The following is a 21,589-nucleotide window of genomic DNA, read 5'->3' as shown; positions in this document are numbered from 1 at the left end:
TTGATACAATTTTTGTATTCAAATACCTATTGAAAGTAACGATCCAAAAGAAATGATTTCAAATCTGATCCCACCAGAAAAATGTAACGCTTACCTTGGACTAATCTTCTTCAGTTGTCCCAAGGTAGGATTGTCCGTGTGATCCTCTCCGCTGATTCTAGCAACACCTTCGTACACGCTAACACCGTAACCCTTCGTCACTATGTTCACTAAATCCGGAAAACTATCGTGCACCATAGTCTTCTCAGTCCTGGAGTCCCTAGGCTCATTGCCGATGTCCTTCCCGCTGTTCTGAGTGGTACCGGACACGTCGGCACTGTTTTGTTCCTTGCTGGCGTTCACTCTCTGCAAGAACTTCCGGCGAAAATTATTATAAATGGTCTCCGATCCTGGATCGTCGCCTATTCGAACGCGACCGTGGCTGGGGACCAGGTGATGGCCACTGTAGCCCAAATCCATCTGGAGATCCATCACCAGCAGAATGGTGAAGAGTATCGCGAAAGCGCTCAAACCGAGCATCAACTTGTCGCGGACCCTGATCATCCTGATCGTGAGCTTCATCTTCCAGTCGTTCGAGTCCCGAGCCTTCGGACACTTAGCGTTCCTAACTTTCTTCTTGCGCAGGAATCTGTCCTGGGGTTTCCCGTGAGACTTGTCGACGACCTGGCCGATCAGAACTGGACAATACTCGGGCCGAATCGTCTTCGTATCACCATCGAGAGCCACCGCAGAGTCTTTCCGATCCACAGGCTCATCTGTCACGCTGTTCGAGACGTTCAATTGGACCCTTGGAAAATCTGACTCGCATTTAGTGTTCGCTTCGCAGGCAGACGCGTTGAAACTGGTTACCTCGCCGATGATCGTTTCATTTTTCCACGAGGACAAGGTGTCGTCGACTGTCTCGACGCTGGAGCGGTTGTTGTCTGTCGCAAATGTTTCTTCCGGGCTGCGGACAGGTGTCGCACGGTCAGAAACGTCGGGTTTGCTGCTTCCGTAGAAACCGCTCGTGTTCTCGACTGGTCTCGCCACTAACTCGCGTTTACTTTGCTCTTCATCAGGCTCGGGGTCTCTCGTCCCCTTCGCGTCGCCTCCGTTCTGCTGTCCAGCATCCGCGAAATTTGCAAGTTTGCATTTTACGCCGTGGAACGTAGCCGACTGCCGGCGCGCGTGTAGCTCGTCACTGGGTATCCATGATTTCCTTGTTGAAACCAGCTTATCGGTTGACCCGCGCTCGTTATCGAGCGTCCACCGGAGCCCCGCCGACCTCTGAACCAGCCAGTCATCCGGCGGAGGCGATCGTTTCACTTTCCACGACTTCCAGCGTACCTTCGTCTTGTCTCGCCACTCCGGCGACCTTGACTCCCCGGAACGTCCGACCTGGCGCGTACCAACGGATCGATCGCAACGTCTGTGGGTGATCGGGGTGCAATTGACCGTGACAGGGTCCTCGGAGTCTCCGTGGCCGGGAGACGCAGCTTGAAATTTGTCGCGGGCGTGTCCAATCGTCGGGATCAAGCTCTCCTCGCTCCAGGATCTTCGTTGTCCAGGCTCGAGGGCTCGGAAGAGCTTCGACGACTTCTCCAAGCGTCTCCTGATCAGAACACGCTGCTCCAGCAACCGTAAGTTGTTCTCCGATTTGATCAGATCCTCCACGTCCTCCACGGAGACGCTTTTCGACGAATCTCCGTCGTCCAAAAGCTCGCAGCGAAAATGACTAGCGTGGACAGACGAGATCCTGTTAACGTATTCGGTCGCGACAGCTTCGTGGCTGTTCGCCTGGGTCCGAGGACTCTGGTTCACCAACAGGAAACCGTCTTCGACGGCGTCGACGGTTGGACAGATGATCGAGACTTGGATCCTCGTGGATTCCTTGGCAACGGAGTTCGTGAAACACGTTCCGTCTCGATCGAATTTCAAAGGTCTCTTGGCGGATCCCTTTCTTCTTAGAGGCGGCACTGGTATCTCCTCCTTCCTACCGCTGGTGACGTCGTCGTTAGTGCCCGGCAGGAACTTCTTTTTCAGAACCGATGGACTCTTGTGAATGTTTCTGACCAGCCTCTCGCAGCCTTCGGTGATGTTGTCTCTCGAACTCCTCACGAGTTTCTTGAGGAAGGAGTCGCTCTTTTGCAATTTCACGCGGGGCGCGTCCTCTTTGCCTTCTTTCGAATCAGTGACTTCGCGTTCCTCGCCTTTTTCCGAAGGCCTTCGTGACTTCTCGCTGAAACTGAACTTGAATTTAGGCCTGTCGAAGAAACCGCCCGGTTTCTGCTCGCCTTTCGGCGACGGTACGCGATCGCTCAGGCTCTGTTTGATCCTCCCTTCGTTCCTTCGAGCCCTAAATCGCGAATCCTCCTCATCCCTGGCTAAGAAGCCGATCACGGGCTCGGATGTTCGTGCTTCGAGCGGCCGTTGAACCGTTCTCGACTCGCTATCTTCGAATGTCTGGCGGCTTGAACGTGGTGTCTCGTCTCTTGAACCACTTGCGGGACATCTCCTCTCGTCCAGAGTTCCTTTTCGACGCGAAACCCAACGAAAGTCCGGCGTATCGATCGCGGGCCGCTCGAGTCGTTAACGGAATCGCGGGTGCCGACGTTTTGCCGAAAGTCTTCTTACTAGAGTCGCTAACACCACGCCCCGAGTCGGGTGGGTTCTTTCACTGACTCTTGGAATGTATCGCGCACGGTTCACTCGTCTAACGCAGACTGCTCGTCCCCTCTGGACACTGTCAGCCTTTCGATTCCACCCCGTTGCCGTCTGGAAAACAAACAATAGGGGAAGTGTTAGATCGTGCCGATCATTGACGCTAACCAGTTCTCGTAGCATCGTTTCTAAAGTGATTTTAACTTGGCAACCGCTTGCATCCGATGATATTTTGGTTAGAGAACGATTTTGCGAACATTTCACTGAATAGAATTATTTCGAACAGAAATTATCATGTGAAGCGACAAGGTTTTTCAATAGGGAGAATATGTTTTTGAAATGGATTAAAATTAAATTGTCAGTACACCCTGACAATACATCATGGTAAGATACACGCTTCAATTACGTTTGGTGATTAATGAAAAATTTTATATGTTATTTTAATATATGGTAACGTGCGAAACAGTCAGTGATATGCTATTAAGCTACAGTTTTAGGTTTATTTATTTATGGTTTCGAATTGCATCATTTTACAAGAAGTGGCCTCATACGTCTATCTTTCTTATACAAATATTCTTAATCACCTTTTTCGCGTTGATACCGCTGCGAATGTACTCCACACTATCTACGTAACACCAATTCATATTTTTTTTATTTGTATGTATCTCGGTATACATATCATACTTTGATAAAGAAAATATAGATAAATATTAGGTCAAGAGAAATGTTTTTTTTTTCAAGTATATCGTAGAAAGAGAGAGTGATTTTATTTTTTTATAACACTTAAAGATATGTTACACATATCAATTTGGATATAAAAACGGTAAGTGACATGAACTCGTGGAACGATTTAATGCTACAATTTAATGTGCTCTTTCGTGGCATTTAAAAGTTTATTCCGTATAATCACTAACACAGTTCACTAGACTAGTTCCTCATAGAGGACACCCGAGTATAAAGGGACAAAATCTTGCTGGTCATGATTCAAACTATTCTAAAAGCCCTTTAGGAAGGTCCAAAGGGATCCACGTCTCTTATGTGTCGACTATTATTGATCCTCTTAATATAGGCTTAGTGCCTAACCGTTCTAAAGGGGGCCACGGTCTAGGTTTCAATAACCTTTCAGTTCGACTAGTTCTAAGAACACAGTGATGACCATTTTTGACTCTAATTTTCGATCGTAATTTGATTTTAGCATGTATAAGTATTTTAGACATATTATTTTGCAGTATAAAATTTTCATGTTTGACACAAATATGTTCCTCAATGTCTAAAGATTCATATCAGCTCAAGTATCATTACAGTATATTACATGCTTCGTAAGTTACATTATGTAATACGATGTGATTCTTGTTTGCACATTCTCTAACGAAATGGCTCTGAGTGGAAAGGGTTGAAACCATACTTGTCTAATCAAAGGCGAAGAAACCCATGTTATCATCTAATGAATTTTACACTGAGAGTAGTAAATATTAGTCTGAAATTTTCTTTTGTAACCTGCTAGTGGAATTCTGTCAGAAGCACAACCGTACGTGCAACGACCTCTGAAACAAGCCTAGAGAAACATCGCGACGAGCAACCCCCGCAAACAAGCCGCGTCTAAAAATAAATCAACGCTCGATGGAATAATAATAGCTGTGTTGCAGGCTTTTTATCGAGTTCCCCTGCAGGTGCACACGGCCCGTTAGATGCACTGGGTCAAGGTGCAGCCTCTAAAAGGATGCTCGAAGGTGTGAGGGTGGCCGTAGCGGCTGAAAGAGCAGAGATATCAACTGTGAAATAGAGTGACGGTAATGGCGTGCTTCGTGTTGCGAGAGTGGCCATTATAGTTATCGCAAAAGTCGCGTCATAAAGAGGATGGCAGAGGCTGCGCGGGGATGGCTGAAGAGGATCGTAAAGGCTCGTTCCTTTCCTGTCTTTTATACTCGCAAACATCGTTGCATCTAGCTCAGACCGCACAATTCAATATCTGCATCGACCTGCGCCGACATTAATGACCAAAAAGTAGACCTGCTTTATTTTAATACTCGAACGGAGACTATTCAACCCCCAAACGTACGCCTAAACCCCGAAACGCCTCGTCGCTACTCTACGTTTTCACCTTTGACAGAGTTTAAAATTCCCACTTGTTCCTACATTCAACTCCGTTGATTTCCAAGTTTCGAGCGAATATAAAAATGAATGAAAGGTTAATACGAATAAAGAAATAAATAGATAAATATTAGGGGGACCATAAAGTAATGTCGTCTCTGCGAATGTCAACACTTGTTTATCATTTATCAGCTCGTTGTATGCCAATTGATGTTTATCGAACAGGTATTGCAAATTTCCATACTAGATAACAAAAGGTTGTGTTGATAACAAGAGCGATTACATAATTGATTAAAAATAAAAACTTGTCATGAATTCATTTGTTTGAATTTAATGTAAAAGAAACGAGATTACTTTCTGGCCCCCTTAATAGATACATGTACGCCTTCCTTTTTTAAGCGTGTATCTAACCCCTTGAGAGTTCGATCACGCATAAGTGGATGCGACGGGGGAGTACGCGTGGCGCGTTCCACGAGCCCCCGGTTTTACAGCAGCATTTCTTTCGCTCGCGGAGAAACGTCAATGGTTGTAGCCATCTTTATTATCGTCGAGGTACGCGCGGAATTTCAATGGCGTTTCTATTCGTCGGCGGTATCGGTGCCCGAGAGTTACACGGGAACGTTTCGTTTCCCTAAGCGAAACGATCCGCTCGCTGCGAGCGACTCTTCCGATCAAAGATTCCACCGGAACGACAACGATTTCCAATCGTTCCCGGGAATGTTGTAAAGGAAAGGACACGGGCCGATCGTAAATCGTCGCGTAACAATCTCTTCTCGGAGGCATTAACAGCGGCAATTTCAACGAAACTGCGTCTTCAGTTAGCGAAATGACCCTGCTGCACCGAGCCAAACTCGGAGGACTATTTTTCCTATGCATCGTTGCGGATCTTGTTCCAATACGCGTTTAACGATTTATTTACCTTCTGGTTCGCTCTCTATCGGATTATTCGAAGAATTCGTTTCAAATGTTTGAGAGAAAGTAGAATTTCAATATTTTACGCAAAGAGGAATTTGATTGAAGCATACGCAGGGTGTTAAAAAAAAACCATTCGATATTTATAATATATAGACACACTGTACTGAGCAAAAAAAAAAAACTGTGATAAACATAGGTCAAAAGCCAACCGTTTCTGAGATATAAACATTTTTGTTTGCTAGTATTATGATTGACTTATTTGCATCCATCGCGTGCGATGTTTATTTTAGTGTTTATAAACCGCGTTCTGAATGTTCTTATTCGAGTGCCTACAATAGATTTCATTAAGAATCAGTCAGTTGTGGATCGGAAATTCTAGATATTGCACAGTTACAAAGTATCGTGAAAATGTTCGCGTATTATTCAAATGAAGAAATGGCAGATATGCATTTTATGCATGACCGTGCTAATGGAAGTGGTTTAGGTGCACGTAAAACAGTGCAAAATATTACCAGAAATCAACTAACTAGTCAATTCAGCATATGAAATTGAAGTTCCGTACTTGCCAAGGTTACGTGATGATAATAAATTACTAATTACTTGCTCGACAAATAAATTGACAATCAATCAGATAAGGCAATCATTCGCTAAGAAAAAACATAAAAGGAGCATACCTCCTAACCAGTGGAACAGCAAAAATAGTTCTGAATGGTTCCACTGACTTGCAAGATTCCAGTTGCAGATAGAAAGTCAAGTTTTTCGAAAAGTTCGGAGCTCGAATCTCGTAGTTCCTCGGCGACGTAATTGAATATTTTTCGGCCACGGAAACCGACAAGCGATCGGGGCGTTGTTCCAGCAAGTTAACAGAAAGAAGGAAGATCACGAAGCTCGGTTTCGTCCTCTATTCGAAACTTTCACGCGTCCCTCGTCTCGTGTACCGAAGTTTTCGGTTTCAGCCTCGGCGTGAACCCGATTTCCCTCGCGGGACCCGCGAATAACGCGAACGATTCTCGAGGCACGCTTCTTATTTCTACATGACGCCTAAAGAATAATAAACGCGGATGTTTCTGCACGATACATTCGCCAACAATCATCCACCGATTCTGTTTCAAGCAAACAACACGACTGCGGAGCGTGAAATTCATTTTCGAGCACGTTACGCAAACAATCCTTTATTTTGGTTACCTACTAATTGAACAAAGGATGCGAAATTAGAAGTTTGTAGTAATTTAACTCGAGTGTTGGTTTGAAATTGTGGAATGAATTCACCGTATTATAAAATTGGCCATTTTTAATTTTCAAACCGACATGGAAATTAAATTAAATTGAGGGTTTGAAATGGAATTCAAGCTTTCACTAGTTAATGTTCAATTTAATCCTCTATGGGCTCGTGCAACTTTCGGGTCACATAATATATCGACATTTTATCAAATAATTTTAGTTTTTTTTCAAAAGACGACGTATACGTTTTAGTTATACAAGGTATATCTTAATATGAACTGTATAGTGATTCAAATAACCAATAAGAATATCGATGGCAATTGACGGCACCATCAATTTGAAATTCAAAGTAAATGTCTTGCAAGTCGTCTGTTAGTCGTTAAACCTTTGAGTGTCAAGGAGCAATATATCACTTCGTCCTTGTGAAGTGTGAAGTAGTTAGAGACTGAATGAATTAAACATCAGTGCATTCAATCAGGATATAAATTATCTGACATAAAATGAAATTATTGTTAGTTTATGGGAATATTATAAAATTTAAGAAAGAAAACTATATTATTTACGAGTACCCTTAAAGTAAACCCCTTGAAAAACCAGATCTCGATCGTTCGGCTGCGCATAAACTCGTGCCCCATCAGAAAATGAAAAATTAATCGTAGAAAAACTGGCTGCGTTCGAATCAAGTGACAGAAGGCATTCCTGATAGGTGTCGTGAAATATTGAATGGTGAACAAATTCAGATGAGAAGTTAATACGTCCAACGAGCGTTCCCTGGCGTCGAGAAGCAGCAACAAGGGCAAAGAATATGCAAAACGGGGAGATGCAAGTGGGTAGAAGGAGCTGCAAGAGCCGCGGCAAGAACAGTCTATAGGTACTCGAAACTCCGACCGTGGATCATTTAAATATCGCACGGGGAATGGTTAAATAAAGCGGAAGGTCGAGTGTACGAGCGGAATCTGGAATCAGCTCTCTCGAAATGTCCGAAAAGTCCATGCCGGTTTTATCAAAATACCGCACGTTCCACGGCCATAAAGTGCTTCGACGTTCGCTTTATACTTTCCACTTTATTAGAAATTAGAACATTCCCAAGAACGTCCAGATCTACGGAAAGTAACCGCGATTTCGAAAGCTTCGTAACGAACAAAAAAAAAAAAAAAGAAACTCTATGCGTGTATCATTATTCATTATTTAATATTTGTGTGCGTAGATGAAGATGTTTATCAATAATAACAATTTGCAACGCTATCAATGATACAGAATTTAATTCTGAGAATTAATCAAATTTGTCTCGGTGTTTATTAATCATGTAGCCGTTATTCTCGAAGGTTACGGCGAGGCTCAATTTCTAAGCCATTTCTTCTCGTTGCTTGATTTAAATAATAAACACGCGAAAGTGTATACTTTGCATCACTTTAATCAGCGTTGCGTCATTCACCGCTTGAGGTTAATCGTTTTTTTTTTTTAATTTTCAACTTACTTTGATCACCTTCTCGACCCGTCTTCCTCTTTTCATGTAACGTTTTGATTAAAAACACTTCCCAAACGAATGGGGCGAGTTTGAAGTGAAAATCACGTTTCTCGGTGGTCATAAAATGTGCTTTATTATTTTCTTCTTTGCTTTAATTTATATACGCTACAAACCTGCCGTTTTAAGAGCACGGTGAAATGTAATTCGAGTTGAATATCGTTTGTTGACGGGAGTATGAAAAACGTTCTATAAAATAGATACTAAATATTCATTTTCCAACCGGGAGTGTTAACTTGCGCTTAAAATCGAAAATAAAACAAGTCGTTTCGCGATGTCAAACATCGCTATCGGAGTAAGCTAGCATCACTGTAGCAATTCAAAATACACGATTTAAATATTAGTAGGTTGTTATAAAATGCGATTCCTTTGGATGAAAGTACGGTTTTACTGTAATTCTGTAACTTAACAAAATTTATACGCAAGTCGTAAATTGCGAATCTGCGAGCAATAGTTATTTTACGAGGTATGGGATGATTGACAATAGAAAATTGAAATATTTTTCGTCGTTACTTTACTCAAAGGGAACAGAACGTGCGATTAACTATTTAAAACGATAAATGAGATTAATATAATAAGTATATTAAATAAATAATAGAAGAATATGTATTGAGAAATTAAATCATCGTATATTTATCGGAAAATTGCTAATTAAACAGAATATTAAACGAGAATGTTCATAGGATGTTGTAATATTATACGTTACTGCGTTGACAATAACCCAGAATTAATGCGGTCGCATGGGAAAAGTTATACATTATCGATAAACTAGTTCATTATTTCATAAACATATTGTAATAATATAATTATTATTTTGAGTGCTTTCCCTTGATTTTAATTAAACATTCTTGGCATACTTTTACTTTCTCGACAAATTAGTATTTTTAAGTCGTTTTGCTGTCGTAAACGAACAAAATTATTTCAAGCTACTTCTTTTAAATAAAATTAAATTCTCAGAGTATCAAAGTAAATAAAATTTAAACGGTTGCAGGATTTTTTGTATTTCGATGAATTGAGACTCCGCTATTTCTGGTCACTCTGTGTAAAAAAAATAAAAAAAAATACGAACGTCGAATTGAGTAACGTCCTCCTTTTCGAAGTCGATTAAAAAAATCTTTTGAATTTCACGTAGCAAAAAGTTCGGTTACCGTTCGCGATATCCCGGATCGCTTCCCTTCGCGCAACATCAAAACTTGTTCATAATGCGCATTGAAAGGGCAAGAATTAAATCACGTTAACTTCCCTTCACTTCCACAGATTCTCGCTTTTCCTCGACCTCTTCTTTTACTTCTTTATACGGAGGCCGCCTAAGCGCCTTAATTAATTGCAATCCGTTCCCTCGAAGTGAGAGAGCTTACTCCGACGAAAGAATAGTCGCATTAAAAACTGTATGCTGTTGAAACCCTCAATCCGTTCCTTTACAGTCGTTCCGAAGTAAATTATTAAAGATGATTACGAGTCTGCGTATCAATGGCAAAAGTAATTAGTAAATTCTCCAGGGTTCTTTCACAAATTTCGTTATTAATAATAAAATTGGCTTGCAAAGGACAGAGCTTAAAATGATTACCATTTTTGTGAAACTCGAGCCACACGTAAAGCATTGAAATACATATTAGACGAATTAAAGCTTGGATAAAATACTTTTTAATCTTACACAAATTTCTATTTTTAAGTGATTTTGCTGTTTTTAAAAGAACGAAATTATTTTAAGCTACTGCTTTTATGTAAAATTTAATTTTCTATGAGATTTATTTTATTTTGTTAAAATTTCAAACCGTTAATTGGTATTTAAAAAGAACTCCAATATGAAGTAAGTTTAATCTTTTCTCGCCAACTTCTACTATTTAATTGATTCAATTATTTTCGTACATAATTCCTTCTTTATGCAACCTCAGCAATTCTTCCTCTTTACAAAATTTCTATTTAGAATTCTTTGCTTTACCATCGAATAATATTCCTTCCGTAAATTTTACTTGTGTATTATTATTTTTGTACCGATCTGAATATTGATGGCATTAATTTTAATTGCATCTTGATGATAATAGTTACCGTATGGCCCTATAGTTTGTAAACAATATTGTACATTCGTCAACGTTTCAAGCATTTCGCTCGGTCCTCCATGGGGAAAAGTCTCATTTATCAAGAGAGTCACACCGTAGCGCCATTTGAATGAAATAAAAACTCCCTCGCTAAGCTCACTAATTAATTGCAGCCTGTTCTCCCCGCGCGTGCCAGGACTGTTTACGTAGCCCCGCGTTCTCTACTTATTAACTTAATTAACAATTAATAACTCGATCTTTACGGTTATGAATCACGATTTCCTTACTCTACGCGCTTCTATTTAACACCGTTAATCGATATTATCGCTGTGATTAATTTCCATAAACCATCCCCGGGCGCGCTTAATTAACGACGTAATTAACGATCGACTCGCGACAAAAAGAAACGAAAAAGAGAAGCAACGAGGTGCGACTCGTATAAAGGCTTGCACAAAAAGACACATTTGTTCGAAAAAATATTATATAATAATTAAATGAAAATATGTATCTACATCTACACATAAAAAAAAAAAAGAAAGATAGAGATATCGATAAGAAAAAAAAAAGAAAGATAGAAACTAAAAATAGCAATTTTAGATTTCCCCTCTTACTTATTTGTGAGAATAGATATTCCATTACGAATTGTCTTCCCTATTTTGCTTTACAAATCTACAAATATTAAATTTCCAAATGAAAATGAAATATTCAATTGCAAAATCGGATTTATTTCCGTTTATCACAATTACCGGTGTCCTTGTGCGAATTAATCGAGGGGTGACTTTGTCGTCCATGCAAATCTTTCATCTTGTTTACCAGCAATCAAGAGCAGCACCGCAGCTCTGTTATTTTCTTATCAAACATCGTTGGCCCTCGTTCGGGCTTTAATCAGCGCGCAATCATCACGGCAATTAAGATTTCTTGCCAGTGACAATTAGCAGTAATACTTCTCTCTACTTTAAACGTAAGCATTCCGTATAACTAACTGCCTCGTCACCGAGAATACTTCTATTCCATTAATTAGTCGCGAGCCGCAACTATAGAAGATCACTGTCCTCGACAAACGAGACCAGATTGGTCGTCGAGCTGAATGAATCCACGAATGGATCGTGAATGGAAATTACTAAATGAAGACCTAGTAGAAACGTAAATATACAGGGTGGTCCATGCAACTTGCACTTCTAAAGTATCAAGTTATTTTGAAAGTTCGTGTCAGAGGTTGTCTTCATATTTAATTAAAAACTACAGAAATTTTATTTTGTTATTTATTTTGTTATTTATTTTGTTATTTATTTTGTTATTTCAAATGGAATGTTATATTTTGGATGCTAATATATTGAAGAACGTACAATTCTGAGTAAAAAATTATTTACCTTTATTCGCTCTAAATGTAACAGTTAATAGTTTCACATTTTTTAACAAGAAACTTTATGAGTTAATCAAGCTGTGGAAGTTGCGTGAACCACCCTGTATATTCCTGTGGCATTGCTGAATAGCCTCTTCCTGTTTTTTTTTTTTTTTTTTTTTTTTTTTAAGAAAATATTATTTTGAGTTTATTCGACCGACATGTGTGGATTTATGTGACAAACACTTGCATTTACGAATGCGCAACATTTAAAACAAATTTAAAGGAGAAGGATTATTTCATTATTTTTAATAAACATCTTCAATTGATGAGTTAATTTTGTCAATTTACACTAGGAGTCAGTGTTCCACTGGAATATCACGTCGATTAAAACAACTTTTGCTTAAAATGGCTAGCGACGATGATAAACGCGCTTTCTACGTATAATACAACCACTCGCCGCGCATTTTTCGCACACTCATTGAATTTCACGTAAAATTTACTCCGTGGCCGGTAAAACTAAAAATCTGACACGATTTCCACCGTGCTAACGAGACTCCATACACTTTACAGACAAAATCCCTTAAAATTCGAAATCCATTAACAGAGTTCCGAATTTTAACAGGAACTTCCACCAAAATATAGCCCAATCTCTATTGGAAATGCTCCGTTGTGAGAGCTGTATTTCAAAGTAAACCGACAGAAATAAATGAATAAATAAAGTCTGTGTATCTGTGCTGGAAAACAGCGAAAAACGTAGCATCAAAGCATGGGCATGAAAAAGATGAACAAACGACGAGTTACATGAGAAAAAACTAGAGTGCATCGCAAAATTAAATGTGAAGCTGGTGAAACCGCGTATCTGAAAAACATTTCTGAAGTAGTGTTTCGCCGTTGGCAATTGTACGATTTTGCGTTTTTACTAGAGCACGTTTTCTTTTTTTTTTTTGTCGTGCCGTTTTAATTAAAATTGTCATTCGTACTATGCGATAACGAGCCTAGGGTTGCTTTAATTGAATGACTAAAACGCTAGGAAAGTGAATTATTTCGACCAGATGAGAGAAACAGGATCTCCGTTCGAATATGATTTTACAAATTTGAATTTGTCACTTGATTTCATCGAGTTACGAGCTCAATTTGCCCCACTTGGTTTCGCTTGGTTATTGGCTTCATTCGATTGCGGACTTCATCGGAGTCTGATTTACTCGTTTCGTTTCGAATCGAGTTTACCGGGTCTTCCTTGATTCTGCTATTTGATTCTAATGGATTTTCAATATAGATGCTACATTCGGCTGCGATAAGCTCTGAAATTGTCGCGAGACGCAATCTTCGTACACACAAAATTGAATAGAGAAACTTACTAACCGAGAGTAAAATAAAGAATTTCCAGATTGCTTTCGAAATTTGTAGAAATTTAAACAAAATGAAGGGTTCGCCAAAAGAGGCTTTAAGATTTTGAACATCAGCTTTCGGAGTTAACTGTAATCACGTGTACTTTAATTAAAAATTTTACTTGTGTAATAATTCTTCATTAACCGACTTCGTTTTATCCTCAGTTAGTTTGTGTTTTCACAGGGCACGTACATATGGAAGTATTATACTTTGTAAAGGCTTAAGAACGCATTGTCCATCGAGGTTAAGAAACCAGTTTTAGTTGGCCTTCGAGACATAAGAAACGATTTTTACGAATTACAGGGTACACTCGTAAAAAATACGAAGGTATTATGCATATTGGAAGGGTAACATGAAATTGACCATTGGTCCTTGCGAGCAGTTTATTGGAATTGAATGTTCTCGACCTTTTCTTCAAGGCTACCTTCGAACGAATTGGATTGCGAAAAAAGATGGAGGACGATTAAACATGTAAAACCTATATAGACCAAATTTCATTTCGATAAGTAAGAAGAAAATTGCTATATTTAATAGGAGTCCAAATTCATGTTATACTAAATAACGAATGTACAATCGATATTTTTTCTGTGAATTTTTGGTCAATTTAACATTTTTAATGATTTTTTATAAACTTTATAAACCATACTAGATTATGGGATAATAACGTTAGTTTTGCACAAATTAATCACAACGGGAATCTGATATTTTAACTGTAACTGAAGTCTGTTCTTTTAATTGCAATGTAATCCTACTTTTTTAATGCAATTCAACTGTGACATTTTAATTGCAAGTAAATTTACTTGTGTCTGTTTGTTCAATTGCAACTGAAATCTGCTTTTGAAATACAACTGAATTGAATTTCAGCTGAAGGACACCTTTTCAAGTACAAATGAAATTAGACATTTCTAATGGTAATTGAAATCTGTACTTTTAATTACAACTAAAATCCGACATTATTCATCCCTTCAAGGGATCATAACATTTTTATTGCAAATTTAGACTGCCCTTTCAATTGTATTTAAAATTAATTGCGATTAATTGTTAAACTGATTGGACTTATATTTCATCAATATCCAACATCGCGAGCCAGCAATAGTAGAGACTTTTCACACTAAAAACATTCACACGCCCAGAAGTTGGATGTTCCCTTTGAAATTCATTTATCGTGTTACAACTTCTGGACGCATAAAATCGCCCATTCATAACGCAATGTATCAGCACTATGCAAACGTATCGGTTTACTCAAGCAACGTATTCACTGTCCAAATTACCAAACCAGTTCCAAGAGGACCTGCCCGTCGCGGTGGCACGGGGCGTGCGAAGCATGAGAGGGAATTCGTGACAGTGGTCGTTCAAGGTGCAATCGCAGCGTTCGAATGCCATTCTCGGACACGCAGCTAGGTGTCTCGTGTACGTTGCGTGGCTTTCCGCATCGTCTTGGAATTATTTTCGGACGCAAACGGGAGGGTCGCTGCCAAGAATACTCACCGCACTAATAGTGGCTTGACAGGCCGCGTATAACGGTGGAAAATGAGAACGTTTGTGACGCGAACCGATCCGGCAGGAACACACCGACACTTGCTCGTAAACGTCCAATAAATATAAATAACATTGCCCGCGTGAGCGATGAAAATCCGCCCACTCCGAAGAAAAATGTGTCGAATGCAGTCATAAATACTTACGTGCTACGGTATGTGTTACGATTCCCTATCGTGATTCGCGATCTCAGTTTTTACCATTACGACGAGTACTGTTCAGAGGAGCATACGAATGTATGAATAAAACTAAAGGTACAGGGAAAGAATTGTTGTTTCGTGTTGTGACTGTTAGTTAGTTGGTTCATTTGTTTGGGCGTAAAGTAGTCACAATTTGAACTACAACACCTCTTGGTACAATTTTTACATTTACAAAGAAATACTCAAATTTAACATAATTTTTTTTTTTTTAACATCAGAAAGTAAAGATTTATTAATATTCTAGTTATAAGTAGTGGTTTATGTTATTTTAAGATTAATACAAAATATATTGCTAACTTTTGAATAATGTATCACCTAGACTTGCGCATTAATCAACATTTGTCGCAATAGCCCTTATAACTAGAGGTCTAGAAAAACTGCCGATTCATTGGATACTGCGCAAAATTGTAGTATTAATAAATATTCAGTGAGTAATATCTGTATTAATAAATATTCAATGAGTCAATTTTGTTTTAATAAATATTCATTCTATATTTTCACGTTCCTCTACTTTTTCATTAAATTGTTTCCACCACTATGGGTATTTTTAAAATACCTAATTCTTCTATTTTCAAATTCGAAACCATTGATAGACCACTTTCATTTGGCTGTGCATCCAGCTTCGTTTTAGGATCGTTGAACTTATCAAATTTATCGGTTTATTTTATCAACTTAATATCATTAAAATATAAAGGGTAGTAAATTGATACGATTAAAACTATCCTACCTCACATCTTCATAACAGTATCAATATATTCGCAAAATTTTTCCAATGACAATGAATGCAGATCCACAATCTCTTCCCAATCACATTTAATTATACATAGATCAAATTATTTCATCAGATTTTTATCAGCCAACTCTCTCTCAGTCCACTCATAATACTTCCGTTAAAATTTCATGACAAACCCAGATATTTTCTCTTCCGCTTGAGATTTGATTCATGAATATCGTATTACCTCCGTGTCTATTTTACTACCGCGCGTCGATGTTACATACTCAAACCATGATAAAGACGAAACAAACTCTGGATACGATGAAAGACTACAGGAAAATAGATTTTATTTTATTTTCATTTCGATGAGCCGGTAAATCCTGAAATATACCCACATATTTGCTTTACGTATTTCCTTTCAACAAAGCTTCGAGTTTATTGTTCGAGTAACCAGTCGATGGAAACAGCGAAACTGTTGTCGTTATTATTAACTCGACCTAGGACAGTGTTTCTAACTTGCGTTACATCCAATCGTATCGTCCTTATTATACCACTGCCATTAATTAAACGCCCGCAACGCATGATGTTTATGATTGTTAATGTGACCGCGCGTCAGGTATCAAATTATGTCAAAGGAACTGATGTTCCGCCACAATTGAACGAGAAATGAAGCGACGAGGTCGATTGGCATCAACAACGAGGCTGAATCTATTCGCGTGCCCTCCGTTCGCCATAGTGCACACATTTTAATAAATACCCCGCTAATTTTTTATTTTGTACCCTAATAAAAAACTGCAACAACTGACCTTTGTTATTTTACGAAAATGAAATCAGTTACAATGGAAAGTACGAAAATTTAAGTAAACTAATTGAGATTTTACGTACTAATTGTGAAGTAATATTATTTCCTTTTATTAGTCGAGAATGTGAAACTATGTCTTGTTCGATTGTATGAAGTTATATAAAATTCTATAAAATTCTATGACAATTTGCGAAAATCTATGAAATTGTATATCGTATAAAATTCTCTATTCTGGAATTTTATCAAACTCTACGAGACTCTATAAAGTTCTACGACAATCTATGAAATTTTATTTCGTACAAATTTATGTACACTTTTAAAAAGTTTTATAAAGGTTTCTAAATTTCTGTGAATCATAATTCTATGAGATTGCATGTATCTATATAAAATTACATAAAGTTGATGAAAAGTCGTATATAATCTACTCAAAAAACAACATTGATGACAATAAACATATGAAAAATAAAAGAGAGAGAAACAGGAACAATTATTATAAATTTAAATTTAATAAATCATCGTTCTTTCCTTTGGATCTAAAAAACTCCCAAATCTGCCAACCAACGATGCAAAGTAGTCTAATTTGTCGCAATTAGAATCTATCGACAATTCAGAGATCGTTCGGCTCAAATGAGAGCCGATAAATCTTTTATCGCGCGCATCTCGACACAAGCGAGTTCGAGACGACATCGCAGTTTGACTTCCTGACAACCGTAATTAACCTTCGACAGACTTTCATCGTCGAAAACTCCCGGAGGCACGATAAACACGCTCGTTAACTCGTCCAGGAATTCGTGTCGGCTTTGAGCAGCGTGTTAACAAGAAGTGGGAACTCGCCCCGTTAAAACTGCTTCCCATTTTCTGGCTTTTCGACAGCGATGATTAAAGATCGCCAGATCAAAGGCAACTCCGAGAAACCGTGTAACGGAAATCGTCGACGAGAGGACTCGATACTGATCTACCAGTTGAGCTTCGACAATACATTTTTTTACGAAATAAAATCAATTTCAACGACGATTTATTTAAACTCTTCCAATGATAGAATTCCGATGTTAGAATTAAATTTGATCTCACTATTCTGTAAATGAGTTCGAACGTGAAGTCAGAAAGTGTCGAATAATAAGTAGCTTAATTTAACCAAAAAGTGAGTGTTGCATTGGACTTTTGGTTTTGCAGTATTCCCTGCATATTTTATTTGTAAATAATGTTATCCTAGTTGATCTTTAATGAAGTTTGTTAACCCTTCAATCACCTCGACGATATTTTCTCTTAATTAGAAAAAGTTTCTCGTGTCATCAACAATATCTTATTACAAACTTTCTACTTCGTTTCGCAGTAGTGACACTTTTATACTTTCCGCGTGAAAGATGTTTATCTTGTTAACTCAAGGGATTTTGTAATTTGAAGCGAAAAAGTTATTTAGCTTCTATTCCAAATATCGCATTGAAACTCTTACTAAGTCTCCAATTATTCTTCTTTCACCTATTTTCGTTTTTTTTTTTTTATTATGCGTATACTAAAATAAATTGCTTCGCTTTACATTACATTTATTTACTTTTTCCTTAATGAGGTCATTTGTGTTTAATTAACCCTTTGACCGCGGGACGACTTTTGCTGGAAATTCTAAGTGGCGTAGAAACCTGAATAAAAAAGAAAAATATTAGCTTATAGGGAATGATAAGACGTAACTTTTTTATAATTACAATTCATTCATAGGACGTTTAGCTTCCAAAATAAAAATTCATAATTTAGAAGACCCTTTTTTCTGAAATTCAATTTTTGCAACGAACTTCTAACTTTTCCATTTTTGTTTTACAAAGTTAGCGTCTTATTAATAAACTGTAAATATAAAAAAAAGGTTCGTCTCATCATCCCCTACAAGCTGATAGTTTATTTAAATTGATTTAACGAATACAAACATTTCTCGGAGCTCATTTATCGAGGGATGTATTTTCGTAGTCAAAGGGTTACAAAACATAGACTCTCTTTCGAGAACCCTTTATATAATTTTATTATGCGACAAATAGTTTTTTTTATGTTTTATTACGTTGTTGTATACAATCCTCGTCAATGTTAATAAAAGTTCGAAGGAATAAAGGCATGCCCGTTTCGCGAGAATATCAGACTTTTGTCACGTTGTTAAGAAAGCGCCTTCCCTTTTGTACAAGTTCCAAAGGAAGTGTTCTCTGCGTCTACAGTGTTTAGCGTCCGTTTTCTGAATATTGTTGGAACACTTTGCACGTTACAGCGAGCACAAAACGCGCCTTATTTATCGCCGACGACACTCTTCACTTTGACGTTTGCGAGCTGTTCTTCGAAGAGAAACATAAATCTATTCGTGAGCTACGGGCCACGACACGGAAAAGGCGGGCGCGGACAACAAATGCCGATTCACGCGGATATTTGTTTCGACATATCGACCATCTTTGCACAGTGGAACACCTGTCTCTTAAATCTGGACAAAATAGTTTCAAGTCCACAGAACATGTCGGTCCTTGATGTTTTGACAAATTCGAGCAATTGTAAGAATGATCAAAGTTAGAAGATTAAGAAGCATAAAGGGAGTAGACGTAGTGAACATGGTTCGAGTAGATGGCAAGTGAATTTCGAATGAGTCCTTTTTTGAATCTTCAAGTCATCAAATATCAGTTATCAAATACCAGTATCGCCAAGCATTAGAACCACCAGTGTAATCGCAATAATCACAAACGTCAGAATAATCACGAATATGACAATAGTCACAAACGTTAAAAATGTCACAATTGTCACAATAAAATATTAATAATGCAGCAATATTCTATTCAACCGTAATATTAAATTCCACCTTTTAGTATTGGTACCTAAATTCTCGAAATGCAACATGAATAACTAATCAATACTTCGAATGGAATCGACTGTCACCGCGAACATTAGTTATTAATTAAGCTTCATAATTTTCTTAAAATACCAACCTGTTGAACAAAATTTGGCGACAGCCTATAATAATAATAAGTCGCTGACAACCATCGGTAACCAATGCAACTCTAAATTTGTATAAAAAAAATGTCTACATCTCCTTTTGGCAAAGAAAAAAAGGCGTAAATCTCAACGTTCAGGCGTACGAAGAAAATGAAAAGTAAAGCAATTAGAAGAAAGCGAGCAAGGAATCGAGAGAGAAATGCGAGAGCAAATGAAAAGTGTCAACGGGAAAATAAAAGAACATCGGAATCCAGAGCAGAGCAACCAGTGTATCCGACGTCGTTTCTCTTCCGTACAGGTTCGCCCGTTTGAAGTTAATTTTAGCTGGTTACCGTCCCTATAACGACCGTTCCATCCCCTGTCGCTAAATATATACACGTATACGTGTTTTCAGTTCGTGGCCACCTTGCACGGAATCGTAATAAACAATGAAGTAACGCGCGCATTAATTATTCGCCGGGCGATCGAGTGCATTCACGTTGCACCAGTTTCTCGACGAGTGGACGCTGTCGGTTTGCTCGTTCTGCTGGAAAGTTTCGCGGAGTTTCTGGCTCGCATGATTAAACTGTGTCAATAAATTGTGACATGCGACTCGCTCGCTTCAACGGACGGCGCTTGATGTCGCTACAGCACGCGACATCCGACGACAGCGTATTCACGATGCCAGAACAGAGGAAAGTTTGTTTCTCGACCGGTAATTTTCGCCAACGTTTCGCGGATACGTTTGCTCGCGTGTCGCGGGACCGCCTATCCAGCTTTGCCTCGAAAGAAGAAGCGATGAAGTTCGAAAGTGGTCGGATTCTGACTCGTGTTCGTTGATATTCACCCTGGGTCAGGGTCGCTACATTAAGCATTAAGGGTTATTCCTGAGAAGCTAAATTGCCAAATTAAGGTTCTGCGAAATCGACTATGAAAATCTGGCACGTAAGTAATCAAAATTTCGAAGAGTAACATTAATCTCATTTATCACTAAATAACAAATGAAAAAGAATAGTAAATCTATTAAACTGTGATGGCGGTGCCTGTGTCAATTTGCTTCTTAAAATAGGGTAGCTTATATATGAATGTCACCTACGTCTGTCACCTACTAACTGCTTATCACTAATTGCATAATCTTATCTTTTTGCCGCAAGGCACTTCATAAAATTAAGATTCCTCTGAAGAGGGCTGTTAACAGGTTCAAAACGTAAAGATGTCGGCGTACAATACCGGAATCTCTGAATCTTAAGATTTCAGAGTCCTGTATTATCTGAGTTCTCAAATACTTGGATCCTTGGATCTTTAGGGTCTGAAATATCTAGGCCCTAAGAACTCTATTTTTGAGTACCTAAATCCTGATATTTCCGAGTCATATGACTTCTAGATTTTGGAATTTCTGAGTCCTTAAATTGATGAGTCCTACGATTTCTAAATTCAGGAATATTTAGATCCTAAGAACTCCGGCACCTGAGACATCTAAGTTCTAAGATATATAGGTCCTGAAGTTTCTTAACCGTATAATCTCCGAGTCCTAAGGTCTCTAGGTCGTATAACCTCAAGAACCTAAGAGCTCTATACCCAGAGAAATCTAGGTCCTGAAATATCCGAGTCCTTCGATCTCTAGATCCTATGATTTCTTGCTTTTGAAACTTCCGAGTCTTAGGACTTCCAGAACCTAGGATAAATTACCAGCGAGGCGACCCTAATTGTAGAACTTTGGGGTAGGTCGCGAAGGACAATGCGGTCTGGGATCGGTCGCGTTCTAAATATAACGATATATCGGACACGCCATTATCTTCAATTATCTCTCGAAAGCAGCACGGATGTCTTTACAAACAGCCACGACATTATCGCAAACTGCACCCGGGACTCATACACGCGAGCATCATGGACAGGCGCGCGCAGAGGAGCAGAGCAAACCGTGCCCCCGTTCGCCGAGTTGCACTTTGAGCCGATGAAAAGTTGGATGAAAAGCGAAGCAACAGTTGACGCGTCGTTTAATTAGTTTCGCTCCCTGCATCGCCGGGCAGGAGCTCTCGCGCGATCCTGTAAACGCTTCCGTTTTGTCTTACGCGCGTATCCGCTACATTTGCCCCGGACGAACTTTCCAATGGAAATCGCTGACAAACGTGAAAGCAAATCGTGCAAGGACGACGAATGCGCGCAGCAAGCTAAGCTGTACCCCGGTCGTTGCGAGAATCGATATTTCGGATACTTTCGTCTGGGTACTTGTTGAA

At 38.9% G+C, this 21,589-nt stretch overlaps 1 protein-coding gene across 1 annotated transcript in view; it reads right to left on the bottom strand.

Annotated features, from left to right (window-relative positions):
- The window catches only part of LOC128887170 (extracellular serine/threonine protein CG31145), an 82,239-nt gene extending 79,671 nt beyond the window's left edge, over positions 1 to 2,568 (bottom strand). The window contains exon 1 of the mRNA XM_054142764.1: positions 95 to 2,568. Within this exon, the coding sequence (XP_053998739.1) occupies positions 95 to 561 (467 nt within the window). The 5' untranslated portion in view covers positions 562 to 2,568. The remainder of the gene's footprint in view (positions 1 to 94) is intronic.
- Between the last annotated feature and the right edge of the window lie 19,021 nt (positions 2,569 to 21,589).

The sequence above is a fragment of the Hylaeus anthracinus genome, unplaced genomic scaffold (genome assembly GCF_026225885.1).
Source record: "Hylaeus anthracinus isolate JK02 unplaced genomic scaffold, UHH_iyHylAnth1.0_haploid 11985, whole genome shotgun sequence".
Classification (NCBI taxonomy): Eukaryota; Metazoa; Arthropoda; class Insecta; order Hymenoptera; family Colletidae; genus Hylaeus; species Hylaeus anthracinus.
Note: the sequence above shows the minus strand (reverse complement) of the source record. Positions and strands in the feature narration are given on the sequence as shown.